This window comes from Zonotrichia albicollis, chromosome 7 (genome assembly GCF_047830755.1).
Source record: "Zonotrichia albicollis isolate bZonAlb1 chromosome 7, bZonAlb1.hap1, whole genome shotgun sequence".
Taxonomy (NCBI): domain Eukaryota; kingdom Metazoa; phylum Chordata; class Aves; order Passeriformes; family Passerellidae; genus Zonotrichia; species Zonotrichia albicollis.
This window is the reverse complement of record NC_133825.1, coordinates 38,621,876-38,645,702: the sequence shown is the minus strand read 5'-3', so window position 1 is coordinate 38,645,702 and position 23,827 is coordinate 38,621,876. Positions and strand designations below refer to the sequence as shown.

Here is a 23,827-nt window from a genome sequence, read left to right as displayed (position 1 = left end):
AGGTCTTGCCCAACAGGGCCCTCTGAATCCATTGTGCTAAAACAACAGAACAAAGCACCTGTTGCTGCCTGGTTACGTGGTAGTTAAAGATAAACGATAATGTTGGGGAAGGATGTGAGCACATCCATCATTTCTGAATGCTGTAAAATACATGTATTTACACATCCACTGGTTGTGTTCCCATGGTGATGGGAACAATACTGCCCTGGCCAGAAACCAGAGCTTCCTTCCCCTTGGGCTCAATGGTTTTTGGTCAACCATGGGCTCTCAGAGCCCAGCCTCTGTGCTGCAGCTCATCTCCGCCTCTCAGGTACATCAGTACCAGGTGACCCATGTCAGCTGCTGATCCATGGGCTTTTCTGCATTCAAGCATTTCCTGAAGGACTTAAAAACTGTTCTGAATAGAACAATAACACATTTTGTCCTTCACAGGCCCATGGAAACATAAAGGATTTTGCATTATGCTAAAGAAATGTCCGGAAATAGGTCAAAAAGCAGCCTGGCAGATTTTGCATGCAAAACCATAAGGTCTGTGTTTGCAGATGGGCGTCAGACAACCACTGTTTAAGGAAGAAAAAGTTAGATCCAAACCACATGGAGAACAACAGTTCAGACTTTCATGAGGAACAGAAAAGGAGTGTACTTTATGGCTTTACTGGAGCCTTGCTGTCTGCTGTGTCCAGAAGGGCAGCGGGGCACCAGCACATCCATTACCCTCCTGCAGTCACAGGCACACTCCAGCTGAGCAGGGGAAACAGGAAAGCTCCAAATGACACAGAGGTTTTTGATTCAGCAGCTCTCACAGCCCAAACCCAGTGTGCTCCCTGGAAGCAAAGAGCACACAGCAAACTTACAGGGGATCTGTCTCAACCTGACAGGTGAAGTTCAGTGGTCAATCAGCACTTACATCCTGCAAAATCCCGAGGGCATGGAAACCATGCAATGAATGCCTGAACTGAAGTGAAAGAGTCAGAGACTTGGAGCTCCACCTCTCAACCTGAGAAATTCTACAGCAACAAAGCACCCAGGCACATGCTTATATCAAGAAGAGGTGAAAAAAGAAGCCTGGATTAAGTAGCTGAAACCACAAAAAATGAGAGTTGGTGCTTTCATCTTGTTTAAGAAAAACAAATCAAGGGTATTTGGGAAATGACAGCAAAGATAGTTCTGTGAGCAAAAGGAAAATTGCTGCCTAACCCAGCACCTCCCAGCTCTGTGCTTTTCCAGGAGGGACAGGTATAAATAGGGTGGTTGATGCATACAGGAAACAAATAACTTTTCTTGGCCAGCACTCTCTGGATTTCCATGGGCACTGCTGGATGCAAAGGGATCTGACAAAGAATCAAAGAAAAAGTTTAATCTGCTATGTGATTCTCATAGTAGCCAGAATAACTAACTCACACCAAGTTAGATCAAAGAATAGACAGATTTTATCTGTCCTCACAGACAAGTTGCAAGGCAGAGAGGCTGGTATGGAATCCCATATCCTGTATATTTACTGTAGGAAGGCAAAGGTATTATGAGATAAGGGAAATCTACACCTCACTTACTATGAAAATCTCACTGCAGCCAGTAATTGTTTCTTATATTAATGATGATGATAGTTCCTGCTTTTGTCAAGGACGATATGCAGAGGACAAGACATTTGGGAGCACTGTGGCTGCTGCTGGAGGAGGTGTGTTTGCTTTCCCCAGCCTTTACCTGGATACCAGCTCACACCTCAGAGCACAGGCTGATGTCACTGACCACCTGTCCAAGTGCAGGTTAATTATGTGTTATGTGTGATGGGATCTGCAGTGTGTGGTACAAAGGTGCCATGAGCAGGTATTAACACTGACATTGCTGGCACTGACCACAGGGAAGTCAAGCATTTGACTGCATCCACCTCTCCAGTTTTCCAAGGCCCAAGTTATAACTTGTTCTCTCTCACACAGCAGCTTCTCTTTGTGCTAACTCTCCCTTGAAACAATGAATATAAAACAAGAGGTGAATGGAGAGCTCTGTGCAGTGCTAGAACCAATCCCAGCAGTTAAAGATGCTGTATTCTCTTTGCAGCTGTTTCAACTTACCATCAGTAATGTGTACTTCACTGTACTTCACTCAGAGGGAAAGCAAACCATACATGATAGGCGTATTTATGATGAGGCATCAATTAATACAAGTGGATTGCCTTCCAGGAGGCACAGAATATTAACTCTCCTCCTTCCCCCAGTCTCTAACACCATAAACTACCCTGTACCCTGCAGTGCACAGGAATTCTAGGCTGTTAAATGACACACATGTGGGCCCGTTAGATCCCAATCAGCTTAAATGAGGCAATTTCCCATAAAAATCAAAACATGGAAGATGGAACTCTGGGGCATATCTAATTGAAAGTCTGTTAAAGGAAGAGATTCATTATGTGCATTTCTGCGCAACAATGTCGAGGCAGTTATCAGGCTTCTCTTATGCTGCGTTTAACTCAACAATTTCTATGTCACTGCAATGAACCAAGGAGGAGAAGGATCAAAATTCCAAATGGATAATGTACTGACCCCCTCAGAGATCAGAGAGGAGGGGGTGTGATTTGCTACTGCCAAGAACTATCTTCCCTCAAGCCGGAGAGGCTTCTAAACTCAGAGCTGGAGGACCAAGATCCTGGATGCTTCTCATCTGTGTGAGATACTTTTCTACAAACTCACCTACAGTCCGTGCTGTGGGCACTGTGTGTAACAACTGCACATACCAAATAGCATTTAAATACTTTGTGTGCTCACTGCAGTAATTGTACATGCCAAGTAAGTATCTAAGTGCAACCAGAGAGGAGAAGCTTTTTGGAAGGGATGGAATCTCTGCCATTGGATATCGGAGTCCTGTGACAGTCAAGGATCAACCACAGGATAAAAATCTCATTTACTGAGAACAAAGGCTTGGAAAGATGAAGTAAGATGGGATCATCTCCCAAGAAGTTCTACAGATTTTCAGGAGGATCAGGCCAGACAAGTGCCACAGCAGAGACAAGAGAGAAGAGGAGAAAGTCTCCCACGGGGACACACTGGAGACCGTAGTTGCAGGAACAGTATCACCAAGATTGAGTAAAGGATTCTGGGACATGGAGAAAAAATTCTGTTTAGAAGGGAGAGGGCAGTCTCCAATGGCCTGTGAATCATAAGTGGTCTGTGGTGAGCTGGTCACTCACCTGGGATAGAGCAAAAGTCAAGGAAAACCAAACAGGGCAGTGTGATGAATATCACAGAAGCAAAGTAATTCCCTCTGGTAAACCATTGCTCTCTGACACCTAAGCAAGACACTACTCTGTTCATCCATGAAGTTTCAGGTCTTTTCAGTCAGCTCCAGGAAAAAGTCTGTTTTCACAAGGGCAGCACTACCAGGACTGCTAAGTTTGACCACCAGTAAGAGTCATAATGGGCACGGCTCCCAGTAAGCCTGCCTGTGACTGGGACTGGCTGCAGCTGGCAGTCCTTCAGACTGGCACCAAGGCCACTCCAGATCAAATTTCACTGTTGATTTAAAGAGCCCTTTGCCAGCAAATTGTGTCCCACAGTACTCTGCTAAGCTAATTTCCAATTTGGTTTGTTGCCCACTGGTGTTGTCAGAAATCCCGAGGAACCGAGGACACAGAGCTGGTTTTTCTGCAAGTCCCATGTCAGATCTTTCTTCCTCATCTCCTCAGTTTTGAGCACATTGTCCAATTTCAATAAAGTCTTAAAGAAGGATGCAAGCCTCAGCAACAACTGATATGTAAATATTTTCCAGTGGGCAGCTAAACAGGAGCCCCAGCTCATGTCCGTGGTAAAGGAGGTGGGAAAGTGTCCCAGGTACTGCATTTATCCAGCATGGATGTGAGTTCAGACTTGCCCACAACAAATGCTGCCTCTTGGGCTGTTTTTTTCATGCCTAGGACTGGCTCTTGGCCAGCATTAGGAGACATCCAGAAAGCTGCTATATTGTGCAGCTGTTCTGGTGGGGCTGGAGTTATTGAAGTGCATGGAAAGAAAGGACAGATAAGTTGGCAACCTGGCTTCATTAGTGTGACTGTTGATGGAACATGTTATTTCATTGCTCAAAAGAAAGCTTCAATATTATTGGAAAGGATGAAATTCGCAAGGGAAACCAAAACCACAAAAAAAAAAAAAGATATTAAGGAAGTTGTTTTACTTGCTAGCAATTCAACTCTGAGACAAAAGAAAACAAAAGAATATCCCCAACCATTTGGATCCTCAAACATTAAATATATAAACTTATTGCTGTGATAGCTTCTCCAGACATGAGTCATACATTTTGAAACCTTATGGGGTCAATCAATTTAACTTCATAAATGAATTACACCACCAAAACCTGACCAAAACCAGACCATTGTATCCAGACTGGCTCATTTCAAACTTTCAGAGCTGTCAATAAAACTGTGTGAGAGCTGAAATGCTTACCAGCAAAAGCTGAGAGCAGTAAATCAAATTTAATAGGCTGGTTTTGTTGACTATATAGGAATGATATCTGAAAAAACCAACCCAAGCCTCAACTAATGAAATTCCTAAAGGATACAGAAAGACTGTTTCATTTCTACATGCCTAATGATCTGGGTTTCTGTTTGGTTGTTTTTATGTGCATAATCCCCAGAACTACTAAATTAAGACCAGCACTTAACATATAAAATATTTAGAAGGGCTTCCCTGACAAAAAAAGATCTATTGCCTCCCTCAATAGCTGGTTCCCATAGTTAATTAGCCTCATTTATGTTTAATTTAAATTTGTGTCCATTCCCCAGCAGCTTGATATTTTTTATGCTATTATCTGCCACAATAAAGTGCCCTTCTCTTTCATTTATCTTTGCTCTATGTGGTCAGGTTGTCTTTTAAACTTTTCTTTGAAACAAACTGACTTTCTTCTGCCTCCCCTACAGATGACTGTGGCCTCTCACTGCATTATAGTGGGACTTGAGTTTAATTTATTTTACTTTTACTGGGATGGCATGAAGAATAATAGTGTTTCCAACCTCATCTTTATTTTCAGCTGTTTTATTTCTCTTACAGCAAATATATTGCCAGTATACGATGCCAGATTGATAAGAGGAAAACAGAAGTCAGAATTCTTTACTATCCAGCTAACCCCACACTGCCCTCCTCTCCTACAGAGTCCTGTGAGATCACCAGCCTGGGTAGAGATGGTCTCCCCTGATATTAGGAAATAAATGCTGTATCTCCAGAACTGTGGAATAGCTGCAGTCAGCAAATGTCAGCTTCTATGGCAAGTCACAGGCCAGCAGAGACCTGAGCTTGCTCCTGCTCTGCATCAGGACCTACTAAATAATGTCCAGTCATGAAATACAGTATCCAGTGATCAATACCTGGAGTCATCTTGTTCTCCAAGTCAAAAACAAACCTTCTCTAGGTGTAAGAGGGGCTGTCCATTCTCCAAACAAAACTGAAAAGCTGGAGAAGAAGCAAACCCAGCAACTTTAATTTAATTTTATAGTCAGCTGTAGTGCTGATGTTCCTTTAACACTATATAATGTCACTTTGGTTCATCTCATAATGGTGTGCCTCAGAAACAGAATGACATCTGCTATTTAGGATAGGTTTGGTACAATTATGCCTTTTGCAATATTTGTGTCTCATTTCTTTCAAGGATATGTAACTTCATTTTTTCTATTTAAACTAGAAAAAGATGACTATAAATGTCTTCTGCTGTGATATAAAGCCCGAATTACAAAAGACAGATCTCACAAAATTACTCTTGTTTGCATTCTGAAGATGGAGCATGTCATTAGAAAGATGAACACTTCACATTCTTCTTACATTTTCTAATATTATAATGACACATATTATGGCAAGCACCATAATCTGTTCCACTGCAGTGCAAACAGTGCACATCACCTCCCTAATAAAACTGCAATAGTTAGAGTTGGGAGTTCATTATTTTCTTTGTCTTCTGTCAGGATATTGCTGATCCATGTAATTACTGCAGTTGCAGAGATGCTGTTGGGACAGCATCAGTGCTTTTCTCTGGGCAGTTGAACTACACTCATGTTGTACTGATACTGGGACTGCACTGCTCCCTGCTCCCAGCATTGTTATACTGGAAATAAAGCTATGAAAAGCTCTATTTGTGTTTTAATACCTGTTAAAAATTACAGGCAAGCTCCAATTCCAGAGCATTTAACTTGGAGATAACAGCTTGCTGCCCAAGCTGATATGGATGAAGTTGTACACTCAGCAGGCTCCTACCCTTTCCTTGAGGGAGGCAAGGTCAGCAAGTCCAGATCTTTTCACTTACATCTCACTAAGGAACAATAGCCCATTTTCAGGTTCTTTTCCAGTGACCAAGACTAGAAAAGCCTGTCGTGGTCATAAACCCAAGAAGTGAAGGGTTTTCCAACTCTGCACATTTCATTTCATGCATACAAGTGTAGATTTATCTAAAACACACACTAGGGATGTACTAGTTTGGGCTGAACTTGTGATAAGCAGGGAGGACATTTGCAGGGCATGCACAGCAGGAGGTTTACACAGGAGGTCTGTGCTCATGTCCATGCTCTGTCAAACTCAGTATGAGGATGTCATTCTGTCCCTCTGGGGAGACACATCCTTGCTGGCCTGTTTCAGAGCTCATTGCAAACAGGCTCCTTGCTCTGTGCCAAACTGCCAGAATCAGTGATCTCATATGAAAGGAAGCACTGGTTGATGATTTAGTTTCACCAGCAGCTCAATGACCTAAGTATGTTTTCCTTCTAACATACACAGGAGCATTTAATCTCCTGCTTTACTGGGCTCTGTTTGACTTCACCTACCATTATCACAATGACATGCTGGTGGAGAGCAGAGCAAACCACGGATTATGTACAGTACCCACATCAAATGTAATCAGGCTGAATTAGCAGGGATTGAGTCTCGGGCTCCTGGAAATAAATTGCAGTATTACATTTGTCTTCTGTGAGCCTTTAACAGCCACAAAACACTCACAGCAGAGGCCTGTGATCAACTTCAAACAAATTACATGAGGCATTTCATACTGTGATTAAGGTGAACTGGACCCTGCAGACAGATGTGTGTGTGTTCACAATTTATCTTCAAATACTGTCTATAAATCCTTAAAAAAGGAGGTGTTTGTTGGCTCTTGAGTTTGATGGAGAGGCAGGTTGTTGGAGGTTTTTTTTGCTGTTAGGTATGAGGAGGATTTAAAGCAAAATGGAATATAAGTATACTTAAAGTTATACAACAGTATAAACAGAAAGGAGCATTTTCTAATCTTCATTTATAGGGGTACTGGGGATTACATCATGTTCTCAGAATCCATCTTTTACTGTCTGACACTGATAGAGCAGAACCATGATATGGTACCAATTAATGATTGAACACATCCTATACTTGGTCTAAAATACACACACGAGAAAGTAAATTTGATCCTGAGAAATGTTATTTCAAAGCTTCCCCCTCCACGCCTTCCAACCATGACTTGAAGCATTTCAATGAAATATGTCAGCTAAAAGAGCTGAAAAAACAGGAAAAATACCAAGAGGCCAGCTCTTCAGAGGTCTCTCAACCTGTGTGAGCGACACTGCCTTAAAAAGGGCTGGAGGACAAGGAAACCTTTCTCCAGTTGAGATGGTCAGTGCCATGCTCAGTGAAGCACAGGGTTTCCTCTCTGCTTGCTGGCCTGCCTCTCACATACAAGCCCGGGAAAGCAATGGCACCCCTCTTTTGGGAGTCCATCATCCCAGATATCTAACACACAGAGAGGGGCATCAGATCTCCTTTCTCCTGCTGGCTACGCCTTACATTAGCTCGGCCCAAAGCACCTCTCCTCTGCCCTTCTTGCTTCTCTTAGGTCAGTGATGACTCATCTGTACTTTAATGGAGATCCCTGAGGCTTAATTCATTATCTGAAAAGATCTTTGAGACCATCATGTGAAGGGTGTTACAGAAGTGCAAGGAGGTTAAGTCTTGTAACTCACACCCATATGCTATGTTTGTGCCTTTGCATTTCTTTTTCTTTTTATGAAAGACCTTCTTTGAAACACAAACCAAAATTTGTACCTCATCCTAGAGCAGGGAGGGAGCCATTCACTCCCTCTCCCATGATGTACCTCCCTCCTTGCTTTCTTGTGCACAAGGTTTGGAAAAAGGGGGCCCAACATACCCAGCAATCGAATTTGCATGATGGCGCCGTGTAAAACGAAGAACATCCAGAGCGGCTGGGAGCAGTCCGCGCACACCTGCATGCCAATGCCGGCCCCGTTGTGGCTCAAGTGCAGCTCACCATCGGAATTCACCATAAATCCCAGGATGTCTCCGCTCTGGAGGGGCACCAGCACTCGGCAGATGGCCCAGAACTCCTTTCGGTCGACCAGGGATTCGGGGTTGTAGGGGAGGTCGCTGGGGCGCAGGGTGCCGGGGTCACAGGACGTCACCCCGTAGGAGAGCGTCCCTGTGCGCACGGCGTTGGACTTGTTGATTTTGACGAAAATGGTTTCGTTGATCCGAAGGGGTCTGCTGGTGAACACCAAAGTCCTATCCTCGCGGGCGTGCTCCAGGCGGGCCACGGTCTGGTCATCCAGGATTTTGACGTGGGGTCCCCGGAGGAGGTGGAAGCGGAGGTCGCTCTCCAGCTGGGACGGCAGCAGGTGGGAGTGCTGGGAGTTGAGGGAGTTCTGCGGGATGGGGCAGGTGGTGGCCGTCACGTGGAAGGCGTCCTCCTGCAGGTTGAGGTCGCACAGGCTGACCGAGAGGCGTGTGTCCTCCGTGTCCCGCCGCAGCGAGGGCCGGCGGATGGCCGTGAAGGAGCGGGGCCGCAGGCAGTCGGGAGGGATAATTTCACTGTCTGGGAGAGAAAGGAAACAAAAAAGGGTCACTTTCCGAGAAAATAAAAATGTCCAGGAGCTTGAAAAAATATGGGTTTGCTCGATATGTTCAAAAGGGAGACTCCGAGATCTGCCGCCATTAATAAATTTTCTCCTTTGAAATATGGGAGCAGAGTATCATAAAATGTATTTGCAATCAATTGCTGTTCTTGTGCTTTCACCACCAGCAACAACATTTCCAGCTTCTGAGCAGGCAGACTCAAAATCAATGGCAAGAATTGCCCAAGGAAGGCTCTCCTTGGAGAGGGAAAGCAGAGGATAAATATCTGAAATACACCCTCAACATATCAATCAATATCTATGCAGGCTCTCTTTCATGCCCTCTTTATTGTCTACAGTAATTCTCACAGACTTACAAAATAAATATCTAGCTACATTTTTTTTTATTTTAAAGAAATTGTTATGTTCAGCTCTATATTATTTATCACCATATGAAATTTAATGAATATTTCTGTCTATAGCTAATCATTAGTGTTCCGGTTCTCAGTGCAGAGCAGTACAGACATGAATTTTACAGTGTAGAATATGAGAATATGCCAGGTTTTAGAAATACAATACAATCATTTATTATATCCAACCCAAATAATTAAAATTCAAATCCACAGATATATAACTAAGAAAAATGATGCTCAGACATTCAAATCCACCAGTGGAAACAAAATTGAACTTTATTTTCTTTGTTAGTATCACCTGCTGCTTCAAGAACTAATCAATTTCTTTTTTTTTCCTGAGGAACATACTCCCCTGTCTTTAATACTGAAATTACTTATATTTACTACATCCTTAGCTGTGGTGTTGTCTTAGAAATTTGAAAGAACAGTATACTGAAAAAAAACACCTTCATTAAAAAATTATAAAGAAAGCTGAGATAATGCAAAAATTTATTTTTATGTCCAACTTTCTGTGAAAATTGAGTATGTGGAAACTCTTGGGATGGTGTAAGAAGCTGTGACCCAATTGGACTGAAGTCTGTTGTGGCTTTGAGCCCAGGTCCAAATAGCAGGAGGTGACACCACCCCACACAACACAAGCAACACACCAGACCCCCACATGGGATGTGATGCAAACACAGCACAAGGTGGAACAAGGGGAAGAGGCAAAGTTGTCCCTAAAGCACATGCTAGGCCCTTGAAGTGGACACCTCTTCCATCCACATATCCTTGGGGTTTTCTTTATGACAATAAAGAGCAGGACATCAGGTTATCTGAGGATTTTCCCAGTGGGATGTACTCTCTCCCAGTACACCAGAGTAGTAGCTCTGTACTGGTACGCCAAGGAATAATGCCAGCTACTGAGTAACCAACATCTCCTGCAATATCTGTGGTCTGACTAACAGCCTTTCCTGTCCTCCTCTTCTGGGAGTCCTGACAAGAGCACACCCACACAAGGTTTGGCTTCAGTAGAGCTCTTTGCTTTGCTTAAACTGGATTATTCCAGGCTCCTCTTTAAATAAACTGCTATTACAAGGGAAGCAGAGTCCTAAAATAAAAATGGGCTTTGTTTCTCGTATTTGATTTTTTGCATACTGATATTTCAGCCTCTCAGAAGTTAATTGAAGAAAACGAGGAATAAATAAGATCAGAAATTACCCCAAGTAATCTAGAAGTGGGTCGCATTAATGGGCTAGCATTTGCATTCCAAGTGCTCCTGCTGGATAGCACTGGACTTATTTTATCCTCCTATAGCTGGAAACCTACATAGGAGAACAAATTAATACTGGCAGCTGATGACAATCCTTTTGTGTAGGTGAATGGATAGAGACCTTTCTGAATAGGAACAGAAGGTCCTCTCTATTTTATTCCCTGTAACCATGCATGTGCAGCCTGGCTGACAACTGTGATGTGTGGGTAGCTTGCAGCCAGGGTTTTGAAACAGCTTGTTTTCCACCAGGATGCTTGCATTTCCCTTTGGCTGCTGGACAGAATATCTTTTTCCATCTGAAAAGAGGTTAAGAGAGATGGAGTTCTGCAGACAAGACACATGGCAGTGATAGCAAACCAGGGTTACATATCCAACTGTTTTACTTAAATCCCTCAGTAGCTCAGATGCATGGCCACCTAAGGAATAAAATGTCTCTAGCATATAGAAGTGACTGTTACACTTAGTTCATTAATGTTTGCAAATAACCATGGGAGAAAGGATTGCAGTTTACTGGCTTCTGAAGTATGTTTGTGAAAATTTAGAGATGAGTCTCTAAGAGATGCTGGCCTGCATTGCAAAATATCCAGCCAAAGGAAAAAAAAATCCCATTGAATATAAATCAAAACAAAAGTGGGATTCATCTTTTGGGGTAGTAGGTAGGTTGGAAGAAATGTGGAATGCCATTTACCCACAATAACTGATGATGGCCAAGGGCTGTGAAAGAACAGATCTGGTGAAATGTGGAACAAATGAGATGACTTTGACCACTTTCTTTCAGAAGAAGATGCCCAGGAATTAGTTGTTTTCTTCCACTAAAGCTTCAGTTCCCACTTTTTAAACACAAACTAGTCATGCTGAATACAGATTTAAGCTCTTCATGCTGGAGTGGCCCCATAACACAGCCTTAGCCCTGCAGAACATTTACAAGTGATTTTTAATGCCTACACAGGAGAGACTCCTTTGTTCAGGAGCATTTACATTTACAGAGGCAAATCTGGGGGACACATCAAAACAACTGAAAGACTTCATGTGATGAGACTGTAAGACACAAAATGGGTCCAACAGCCCATTACCAAGGACCACCCAGCTTCAGCCTGAAGAATTTAGAAATCATTCATCTCGTCATTAAACATCCAAGGCTATAAAACTTCTTGTATAAGACACTTGGCAGTGTTACTTTTGGGAAAATTCAATTGATGAGAGATCTCCTTGGGTGAGAATAGATGGACTTGTGAAGAGCAGAGCTGTCCCCAAGGCACCAGAACAAGCGTTAACACCACCAGCAGCTGGCCCTGACCATGGCAGCTCAGTGGAGCTGGCTGCCCAGGTAGCTTTCCAGAGAGGTTTTGCTGAGCTCTGCATCAAAGCAGTTACGATATTATTTCTGGATTTTGAGACTTATAGTTTCTGGTAGCAGTACACACAGAGCCAAAGTGGAAAGGATTTCTACTAAATACAGATTTTCTGCTCCTCAGCTGGAGAATCTGAGACACTGAATTTAAAGGATGTCTATCTTTACAAATGTCTTTGTATTTTTTTTTCTAGATTTGTTTAAGAAAAAGGTAAGGAGGAGTAATTAATTTATCTAAATAGAAATACGGGCACTTGAGCAGTTCAGCCGCCTTCTGTTTTCTTCTCCTCTTCAGTGGGGTTCATCTGCAAAATTTAGATTCTCAGCAGGTGATTCCTGACACAGAAAAATAATTTCAAGTATCTTCCTCATGCGAGAGGTTTCAAAGCTTTCCATTTTCCTGCTCAGAGGGCATGGAAGAGCTTCCCACTTTGTGCAAGCTCAATGCAACTGCAGCAACTCTCTAAAACAGCTTATACAAGGAGCTGGTGAGCAGACAGATGCACCTGAAATCACTGCACTCAGATCAAAAGTATTTCACTACCACCTTTCTTTTGAGCTACTGCCAAATGTTGTCTTGTCAAATAATTTATTTCCTTAAACATGTGTTATGTTAATATGTAGAATACATACATTATCTCTATAATATACAGAGATCACATACATGCAAATTGAATACACCAGCAGGCACAGATCATCTCAGCCCCACACATGCCCAAAGGGAATGTGTTGCTGTCAGACTGTCAAATCATCATTTCCCTCCTCTTTTTCTTTTTTCAGTACTGTCTGTTACTGTCTGAAGGCTTGACTTTCCAAGGTCATGAGCAGCCAGTATTCCTACACCTGTAAAGGATCTAAGACAGCAGAGCAAACTCAGCTGGATGCACACACAGTCTGGAAACTCAGACTTGTGTTTAACTACAGCTCAAGGGACACAGACCCTCCTCTTGACCCGTTTCCTGAGACTGGTGCAATCCTATGGCCTCCATGAATTGTAATTCTTCAGAGTATGAGGTCTGCAACCAGTCACCAGAATGAGCTATGGAACACCTAGTGTAAATAAACCAACTGTGACTCTTACTACTACAAAAAAATAATTTTTAATTTGGGGACTCAGACCATTCTCTGAGAACCTCAAAAATATAGTCCATTTCTAATGATCTTCCCTCCCTCCCTCCCAGAAGAGAGAATGCTGAGAAGTCAAGGAAGTGCTGGGTGATTCCTTGCATCTGGAGAACATTTCTGTCCCTAGCTACTAAGCCAAGAGTAAAAAATTAGCAAGGGCAGAATTTTGCTGGTATGATGCCTCCCTTTCCATGTGAAAACTCATGGTTTTCCTTCCTTCTGTTCTCTGCTTTGCTTTTCACAAATCCAATTTTCTTCACTTAATCCTTCACTTCACTGGGTAATGGTATTTTCAGTGAGTACTGGTGCTCATGGTATAATTTCCACAGCCAAGCAACCTCAGGGATACTGAGCTACAAAAATACACATTGAAATCAGAGGCCCCTGCAAGAATATTCTGTGTAAACCTGCACTTGCAAAAGGATGTATATTGTATTGTTCCCACCACCCTGGAGTGGCTGCATTCCCACTCAGGAGTGCAGGTGAAGGCTCTTTTTCCCACCACCAGCTCTATCTGCCACAAGGAGTTACCCAGGGAGGGCAGCTGCCGTTCCAACACCTGTAACCTTGCAGTGCCTCCTCTGTGGTCTGCATGCACCAAAGAGTCCATTTGGCAGGATTCTGACGTTGCAGAGAGAGGCATTTGAAACATGAGGCAGAGGTACCGCACTGTATAACAGCATCACACTCAAGGGCAATTGGGGAAAGCAACCAGTTGTAAAACGAGAAATAAACCTGTGCTTCTGGGACCCTTCTGTGGCTCCCAGGCTCAAATTGCCCACCATGGCAGTGCATTAACAATCTCAGCTCAGCTGCCCTGTGCTGTGCTGTGGCACTCACTGCTCCCTCTCTGACTCAGTCCTGGCAAGCTGATGTGCACTGCTGGGGGCTGCCATGCCACAGTGCAGAGTGGCCAGAAGAATTTCTGTATAGCAGAATAAGTTGTTCTGCAACATAATAAGTTGTTTATAGCTCAACTTATTATGTACTTTAAGGTGACTGAGGGTTGAAAATGTGGTAAAATGGAAGCAACTTATATTCTCATTTATCTCTCCTAAAATAAGGATGGAAATTAGTGTAACTGGTGGCAAGGAGTAATACCTGTTCTCAAACTCCTTTGGTTGCCAGCTTGCCTGATGTGTGTATGGCATTCAGCCCACAGCATCACCTCCAGTGGGAAGAAGAAAAGCATTTGTGACTGTGTCTAGGAAGAGAAGGACCATTCTGTAGCCCTGGGTTCAAAACCCACCAAAATTAATGGGTAACTGGAAGAAGATTTTCATAGTGCCTGCTGTACTCATGGTGTGAAGACATCCTCATCACCATGGGATTCTTTGCTCTAGGCTCCCTCAGTTTCTGCCGTGTGCATCCTAACTGCTTTGTTGTAGCAGGAGGAGCTATGCAAGCAGGAGAGTAAAAATCATCCTTACTTAAAATAAACACAGGAGAAAAACTGAGAAGTGAAGAATGCTGAGGCCCTGCTCACAGTCATTAAGAGGCAAAGTTCCACTCACAGAGCATGTCTAAAGTGCTTTTCCCTGCTGGCCGTGTGAGAGGAGATACTTATAAAACTATTTGTTTTTCTGCAAACTCTTACTCTCCATGTGAGGTCTGGAGAGGAGGCTGGGATCTGCCACGCTCAGCATAATGCTGCAGAGACCCACGCTCCTGGATGGCTCCTCCTGCTCTGATGCTGCTCACAGGTTCTCCCCTCACTGCTTGTGCTGTTAAATGGTGAATTTATATAACCCCAGCCCACTCCATTGTGTTTATTTCTCATAAACCATCAGGCGCCAGAATGCAGCTTCTCGGACCATACAATGAAACCACTTCCAGAGCATTACTGTAGCATGTGGGAGGCAAATGTTTAAAATCCCTCAAAGGAATGATTCAGACTAAAAACCTCTTTTGCCATATACTTAGGAATTCACTTTTACAAAGTACATTTCTCTCTATGAACTGAGAAATCAAACTGCCTGAGTTATTGCCTCTGATCAACCATTCCATATTGAAAACACCCACATCAAATCAAGGACATCAGTCAAAATCTACTTACACAATATCTTGCTATGTGCATTTCACTACTTCATTGAAGGCATAAGTATCCCATTTCAAATGGAGGTGCTCCCATTTGCTCTCACTGCTCTGGCTCCTCTCTTTGCAAAACTACAGCCAACAGACAATACCACTTGTACCAGCTATTTATGGAAGATGCCAGGCTGCTCTTTAAGAGACAGTAAAATCTGCTCTGGGGCAAACTGCACCTGAGATCACAACCCAGCTGCCAGGCTCTGCAGCAGAAGACACTCCTCACCATGTAAACAGAAAGGATATATAAGAGGTGAGTGGCAGGCAGGAAGAATTAGTGTTCTTATTTTATAGACTGGAAACTGTGGGATGGATTGAGCAGTCCAGAGAGATAGATGGCTCCTCTGGCAGAACTCTTAAGTGAAGCCCCTTAGGGTTTAGCTCAACAAAACCCCTCCATTTTCCATGGTAAACCTTCTCATTTCCTAATTCTTTATCAATGCATTATTCTTGCGTTATTCTCTATCTGCTGCTCCTCTGCTTCTGTGTGCAGGTTGCTCTTCTCACCTCAAAAGTCAATTTACTTGGGATTCCTCATCCACTACAGATGCCAGGGGCCAGCATGGAAACCACCATTCCAGAATTTCTCCTTCCCCAACAGGCCAATCTGGGATCACTGCACAGTCAGTGGAGAGCACACTCACATTTCATGGGCATCCACGTGGGAAAAGCAGGAGTTAATTGCTACAAGCAAATATTGGCTTCCTGCCCACTGCAGCCTGGGAGGCAAATTACCTGGTTTTTCATATCAGCCATTATCACTGCAGAAGTGGCAGGTATGTAAATCACCTGAGTCCATTTGTGTGCCTGTGACCAACACAGTCCTAATCAACTTCCTGGCAAGACATTCAGATATTTTTTTCCAATACTGGTGGAAGTATTTGAGAGAATTTCTACAATAACCAAGGGGCAGAAGTCAAAGCTCAAGCCAAGGGTTACAAAGAGTCCAAAGCCAAAGTCCTTCTGTGGGAGAAATAATTCATATTTACACTAAAAATTGTCACCAAAATTTAAAGCTGGTTTACAAAAGAAAGCAGATCATTCATCCTGTGGAACCAACTGCAAGGCTACAAACATCTGCCACTTTAACAGAAATGACTGGAAATTAACAGTGCTTTTGTTCATCTCCCTGGACTCATCTTTGCTTTGTGATTGCATTTACTTGGATAAAAATCAGCATTTCTTTACAGGCATTTTGGGAGATATTGAGCACTAAAACTATTTGGTTTGCATGACTCAGTTTTGGAGAGGTGATAAAAAATGGGATGGAAGAGAATAAACCTAGTCTTTAGTTGTTACCAACAGCTAGGTCTTTGATAGATTCATTGTGCGGATCTGGTGGCTTCCTGTGGCCATTTACACCAAATCCTGCTTTGGGGTAATGGTGCTTTTATACCACCAGGCAGCTGGTGTACTGGTCAATGAATCTCAGGAAAACCCTTGGGACCTGTTCACTTTTCCAAGAACACAAATATGACCTTGGTTTGCTGTGACTATCACAGATTTGTTGTCATGGGTTGTCAGTGTTGTACCAATGGTACCGACAAAATATCATAGCAAAACAAAACAGAAAAAAACAAACAAGCAATCTGGATTCTAAAAGGATGTGAGCTCATGTGCTGCCAGTTTCCGAGCTGAAATATTCAGAAAGGGAAAATAAAAATCCCTGAGCTTTAGAGAATTCTGGTTGTTTTTAAGCCAGAGTGAGCAACTACAGTTCCCAGGCCAGCTTAGTAATTGAACTGATCATCTGCATATTCTTCAATAAAATTCCAAGGAATGAAAGCATACAGTCTTATACATGGATCAATAAATTGTAGTTTGGGGGTGTTTATTATCTAATAAAGTGCTCTGAATCAGTCTGCTTTATAACAAATATCCATACAATTCTCCCTAACATCTGTAACCATGTCAAATAGATTTGCACATGTGAAACAGCACAAAGAGCATAACTCACCTCATAAAACTGAAATAAATTACTGCTGCTCTCCTCAGAAAATATGAATGTTCTGAAAGAGTCTGACAGTGGGTTATGGAGAACAAACTTCCATATGTGTGTTACATTTTGCATTTGTTTTCTTTTCCACAAAAGCTGATGCTCAGAGAGAGTCTGCAGGGTATTGGCAACATCTGTGTTACCAACAACACATTTGAGTTTCATTCAGGCTTTTCATTCAGGGCAAATTCATCCTCCCCAGCCAGCAGTTTTGAAGACTGACAAACATCCTTCAGTTTGAAGATGTGCCTATCCATTGCCACAAGCCACCTTTGGATATTGGCTCCTCCTGGTCTGATTCCCTTTATTGTGTTCATGGGTTTCCTAACTTCCCTTAAAGTCAGGGAAATATGATTTGAACAGAAACCACATGCCCTGGATTTTGTGGAGACAACCTAGATCCTGTTATTCACCCCCAAATCCATCCCTGACTAACATATGGAGTCTCTGAACCTCACTCCACCCCAATCAATGATTTTCACCTCCATGGCCCAGGCCTCCTCCATGATCAATTATTATTATCCCTCTTGGAAACCACAGAAAAACAATCATCACTTTTAGGACCATGCCAATATTATTTTAATCTCAGTCCTGCCTCTCTCTGTAGGGTGACCCACATTCCCCTTCCATTTCCTTTGACTATTTCTATAGATGGAAAGCCTTTTTCACTTCTTTTTATTACCTGTAATAGACTTAATTCTCCCAGGAGACTGTCAATTGCCACTTTATCTTATGTTTCCTGTTCTTTAAAATGTAAATTTCTCTATAGAAAAGCTCTGGGTTTGTTTTTTTTTTTTTTTTTTACCTTCTTTATGGGAAATTAGGGCAATAATTGCAAGTTCTTATTGTCTAATAACTTTATAGAGCTGTCTTCTCATAGCTCTCTGGTGCTTACTCCTGGCACTATCATTCCTTTTACCCTCCTGTTCTCCTAGGAATTTTGTCTCTCTCATTTCACCTACTCAGGTAAGAACACAAATGCAGGCAGTGTAAACCTCACAACTTTACCTCAATGTGCTCTGCCACAGATTGCTGTGAGCCCTCCCACAAGCCTGTTTCCAACCTTATGTTCCTGTGCAAACGTTTCCATAGCATCTCAGTGCTCACAGCCCATTTCCAAGCTGCACCAGACACATTCCCTCACCCCCTGAATCACCTGACAGCAACTTTCTTCAAAACAAGCACTTTCTGCCTCCTTCCCATTTGTCATCCTCCCTTCCTGCATGTCTCCTTTGTCACTCACTTGCATTTACCCCGTGCCCTGGGGCAGCCATGGGGATGCTGAAGCTCCTTCTGCAGCTTCTCCCCACATTCCCAGTGCCAGGCTCCTGCCACCACTGGTGGCTTTGCAAACAGTGCTGGGGGAGAGCTCAGCCCAGCAACAACCACCTCCTACCGGGCAGGGTCTCCCAAGGCCAGCATTTCACCCAGCACCATTGCTTACTGAGCTGATTTCATCCCACTGGGGGAAAACTCAGTTCCTTGGGAATGCCAGGAGCCTGGGCTTGCTGCAGTCCTGTTCCATTCAAAGAGCACTGCTAAATGATAAACTGCCTGGGCATCACAAGGATTTTGCTGCTAACTCACCTACCTTTTAGGGCTAAAAGCACATTTTCTACTAAAGATGCAGCCTGTGAAATGCAGTAATAATACACAATATTTCATAGCCGGCCTGAAGAAAAATCAAAATTAATTGTGAAGATACAGTATTTCAGGCTAACCTGAAGCAGAGTGTTCAGCTCATCTTGCTTTTTTTTTATAAAAGCAAATGAATACTGGATCAAGAGTTTCTCCAGTTGGTTTCTGAGGCTTGTTTGGAAATCACTGTTGCCAGTGATTTTTTCAAGATTAAAATGTTATTTCAAGACTGAACATTGAAATATAGAATTTTGAAAATAGTAAAAGAAAACAGCTAGAGTTTGCCAAAAGTATTTCAATTTTTCAACCATGACTAACTAATTTATAGATATCTCTCCTCCTCCAAGCTGGTTCCTCATCTAAAGATCCAACAAACATATATCTGAAAGAATGCACATAGTGCTATTTGTCCAGAATATTTTATTTGTTTAAATTCATTTTAATATCTCTTTCTTGGAGAATTTGCACCCATAAATCAACATGAAGGAGCTCTCAAAAAATTTCTGACTCAATTTCCACATGTACAAAATGACAGTACAACCATTACATACCATGCCCCTCACTTCTACTCCAGAACTGGTGGAGTCTGCAGGAGTCCAAAGCTGTACATGGAAAACGGTAAATCAAGGCCCTGTATATGAGCTTGTTTTAAAATAGCACAATTGCTGCTGTCTGCACCAATTCTGAAAAGTTCTATATGTGTTTAGGCATGTTCCAGGTCAACACAGCCCTGCAACATACACTTCCTCCAAACAAGTATTTATATCCCACTGAAGGTAGCAGGATGTGCACATAAGCACATCAGCAGTCCCAAACCAGGAGCACAGGGTAAGGTTTAAAACCTACATTCCACAGAACAAAAAAAAAAAAATTTGTTTGTTAAACTACACTTTCCATCTGTCCCCTTGCATTGTGCCAGTGGAGAGAACAGCAAAGGAGATTTCCTGAAACTAAGCCTAGATCCCCCACTCTAGCTGTCCCTGCTGGACAAAACTATGGGGGAACCAGGGAAAGAGCCCATGCTCACTTCCACAAAGGTACATAACTGAAAAAGTAATCTCTTTTACAAATTCTTCATGTATTTTGTCATGGCAAATGCCCATTAGGCTTGTGATTTCTTTAAAAATTATTTTGATACTCTGATCTAAAGGAACTAAAGAGCAGAATCTTGCTACCAGAGCTCCTTAACAAGCAAAAGACAAATTTCAGTCTCACCCACCCCAGAGAAAAGTTTCATTGCCTATCGGTATTTTGAATGCATAGATCATAGGATCCACTTCATCCACAGATCATTCATCCACTTGTCCAGTTTCAATCTGTTAACCAGTCTGATAACCAATACAGGGATGACTCCCAAATTCAAGAATTTCTCATCCCATTAGTAGACTCATTTCTCTTCAGCCTCTGCCTTCTTCAGCATCAACGTTTAAAGCAATATTTGGTGAGAGTGTTATTGTGAACCTTTCTACACCTACTCTGAACTGTTGTAGGGGACTATCAAAGCCTTGCTACATAATAATAAATATTGCAGAATAATGTGCTTGCATCAACTGAAATGTCAACACCAACACCAGTAATGCCTTGCTCAAAGGAACCTGGGACTGATCCCAGGTCTGTCTGGGACCTGGATATTAGAGCAAAAAGACCTCTTCTTACTGTACTCAGTACAGCTCAGTGTTACTGGCACTAAAACAATTAGGACTTTATAAATGTCTTTGTTTCCAAGGACAGATGCAGTCTAGTGATCAGAGCAAGAGTCTGGATAATTCACATCAAAGCCCATTCCCAGCCACCATAGTGTGGTCCTGGGAAGGCACATAGCTAAACCTGTACAAGCATTTCTGAAAGGCAGAAAAAGCAGAGGATGTGATCAAATTCTCCTGTAATCTAAAACAGAGAAGAAAGGGTTACTAATTGCTGTATTTCTGTTCTGTAACTTTTTTCATATCAAAGTATGCAAAAGGAAGAAAAAAAGGGGAAAGAAAAAGAAGAAATCCCAACAAGGCACGGACATGATTTATGCTGAGGAAGAAGTCGATGGCCACGTGCAGAAAAAGCCTCAGGAAGCTGTGCACCCTCTGCTCCAGCCCAGGAGAAGCCATGTCCCCTTTGCTCTGAGCCCACAGCAGACACAGAGCACCCAGACAGTGGTTGCCATAGCCACCCTGTCATGGTTTGAGCCTGGCACAGAGCCAGTGCCCCCCATGAAAATGCCCTCACTCTGGTGTCTGCTGTGAGATGTGACCAGGAATAAGCAAAACAGGCTCCAACTTAAACATAAAGAACACTTTATTATCTAAACTACAGGAAAATAGAGAAAGACTATAAGGAAAAGAAAAAAAAAATTGAAAACCTTACAAAAACCACTTTCCCCCTCCCCACTACCTGACTTTCCCAATCCGATACATTCTCCCAAATCATCAACTGCCCAGCCTTGGCCCCACACTTTAGTATACTCAAACTGCAGTTCATGAAGAGGAAAGGAGTCCTTCTTGTTCCATAGGCTTCCCCTGGAAACACACTGAAACCTCGTGTGCTTCCCTGTCACTTCGGCACCGCCCGGAAAAAGTCCTTTTGCCGCTTGTGACATCTTCCTTCCATGCCCAGTGCTCTCACCACTGACGCATGGCCAGAGCTGCTCTTAGGGTTGTCTTTCAAGGATGCCTTGTCTCACTCCAAAAAGGCACAGTCTCTGCTTTGGGACATCTGTCCCCCCCATATTTTTCCAACCCCCTGGGGCCGGGGGGTCCTCACGAAGAACCCTCCTGGTTTTGAGCCACTGCTTCCCCCTAAGTGCAGTCTGTGTCACAGGAACAACTGAGTCCATGGCCACAAGAAAAGTCCAGCCAAAGGGCCACTCCAAATCATCTCTCCCCAGTCAATCATCTCCACGTTCTTCGGGCCAGGTCCTTGTCTCATCTCATCTCTTATCTCCCTTCTTATTCAGCTTCGAGGAGGATTAGCATTTTTGCAAGGCCCCAATCATGAAAGAAAGGGTTAAAAATTTCAGTCTCTGTCTGTCCCGGGACGATGATACTCCCACACGTGCTGCTGCTGCGGCCGGCCGGGCTGCACCCTTCCCCCCCCCCTTCCTCCTCCTGGGCTGGCTGCTATCACATTCCGTCTCGCCGACTCTCCCTCCTGGGGGGGGGGAATGGCTGCCCGATGTCTCTTGGGGCTCCTCCACCCTTCCATCCTTGAGAGCTTTCTCACCCCCATCTCTGTCCAGGCCCCGGGCCTACCGCATGGCTGCCCCTCCCCCGCCCAGCAGCAGCGACTGGACAGGGGAGGGTGATCTGACCTCGTCGCCGCGACGTCCCAAGAGAGAGTGCCAAGGGCAGTGCCCTGCTTTTTAACCCCTGTGTATTCTCGGAGGTGTGTCCAAACCCCACTGGCTACACCAGGTGCCAGTCTCAAACCCAAAACCTTCATTGGTTTGACCACAGCTTCCCAGAATTCCCACTTCTTCCTGGTCAAACCACCACACACCCCTTTCTGTTCCAGAGTCAAGTTTCCCTCTGCACAGAAAGATTATTTATAAGGTGGCTTAGGTGTGCCTTGTGCCTGACAGTTAAAAATGGGAAGTCCCATCCAGGGGAATTTATGGCCCTTATTAGACATAACACAGTGAGAGGGTACAATAAACACAGGGAAGAGGGTCAGGGTGAGATGTTGAGATGCTGCCCATGTGCCCTGCCAGCTCTTTATTCTTCCTATTAAACACTGAGAGGGCTCTGCATCCCTGCTCATTTTTGCAAACCTCCTGCTGGTGTGTTATACTGCAGCTGCTCAGCCTGGCTAGGATGGGTTCCACAGCTTCTCCACGCCAAGCTGAGCCCTTCACCCTGCAGCTAGCAGCCCTTCTGAAGAGCTGTGAAGTCCATGAAATCCCTCCTGGCTGAGTATCCCTCCCTCCCTCCACTAGGCCAGGGTGCTGAACATGCAGGTCCTGCTCCATGCTGCCAACAAGGAAAATTGGCTGCTCTTGGCAGTCTAACCATTTCCAATGGGGCATCTAGGGGAAAATGGGGACAGCATTTACTCCCTAAAATAGCATGGAAAAATCATGGGGATCATCACGACTGCTGGAGTAGGCAAAGAGACACCTGAGTTACAGAGACTCCCAGTTACTACAGCCTTGTCCCCACAGCCAACACACCAAACACCGTTGCTACAGGGGGACAGAGTGACAGCACTGAGAACAGAACCAGTGTGTGTCTGCTGGCTTGCTGACAGCCAGCACAGTGCATCTGGGATGCTGCATCCTGCTGGCAGAGGTGAGGGTCACCCCGAGCTGCAGGCTCTGCCCTCCGGCTCTGCCACATCAGCTCTGTCACAGCTGCAAGAGCTGCCACAGCAGAAAAACTGCCCTGTCTGCACAGAAGTGAACAGGGACTGCCACCATGGCCCAAATCTGCAGGAACAGTGATAAATGACAACTTTGCTACCCACTGCATTTCAGTGATTTGTCCTGCCAGAAGCATTTCACTCAGGTCTGTTGGAGCTGCTGCAGTCGCCCGTGGTCTCACAGATCAGGCAATGTCAATTCTTTCTTGAGTGAGTTTTGCAGTGCTTTGAAAATTCATATTTGTGAGCAACATGAAGCAAACATAATTTAGTAAGGAAACAAATAACAGGATAGCTGCTGGGTTCACTTTTACATCTGCAACAAACAGAACATGGATGGGACTACCAGAATTTTTAACCACAGGAGAAGCTGCTCACACGGTGGCTTTGCTGGGGCACAGACAGCTGCAGCACCTTTGGGGGCAAGTCAGAGGGACAGTGTGGCCTCACCCTGCCCACTGCTACATCAACCCTGCCAGGAGGAGCTCCCTAAAGGTGATTAGAAGACATCATCCTTCATCTCTGCCCCCAGGAGGAGAGCCACCTCTACATTCCTGTCATGCTGTCAACAGTTGCCCGTGCCCCAGAGCCCCGTTTTGGGAGGTGAGTCTCAGCTCTGGGTGTCAGGGTGGAACTTCCCAGAGGCACCAGTCAAGGTTTATGGTCCATTTGAAATGAGCCATCCCAAAGTAACCTCCAAAGTCTACTTTCCCCACCTCTCAGCCCTCTGGGAAACTCTCTTCTCCCCAGAAATTTGACATTTCTTAATCTTGGCTTGTTTTCC

The 23,827-nt window shown here is 43.9% G+C and overlaps 1 protein-coding gene across 3 annotated transcripts in view; it reads right to left on the bottom strand.

Moving 5' to 3' along the window:
- NEURL1 (neuralized E3 ubiquitin protein ligase 1) overlaps window positions 1-23,827 on the bottom strand; it is a 146,574-nt gene that overhangs the window by 12,535 nt on the left and 110,212 nt on the right. For all 3 annotated transcript variants that reach the window (XM_005481579.4, XM_014275731.3, XM_074545174.1), the window contains exon 4: window positions 8,137-8,817. In XM_005481579.4, coding sequence (XP_005481636.1) covers window positions 8,137-8,817 — 681 coding nt within the window. The remainder of the gene's footprint in view (window positions 1-8,136; window positions 8,818-23,827) is intronic.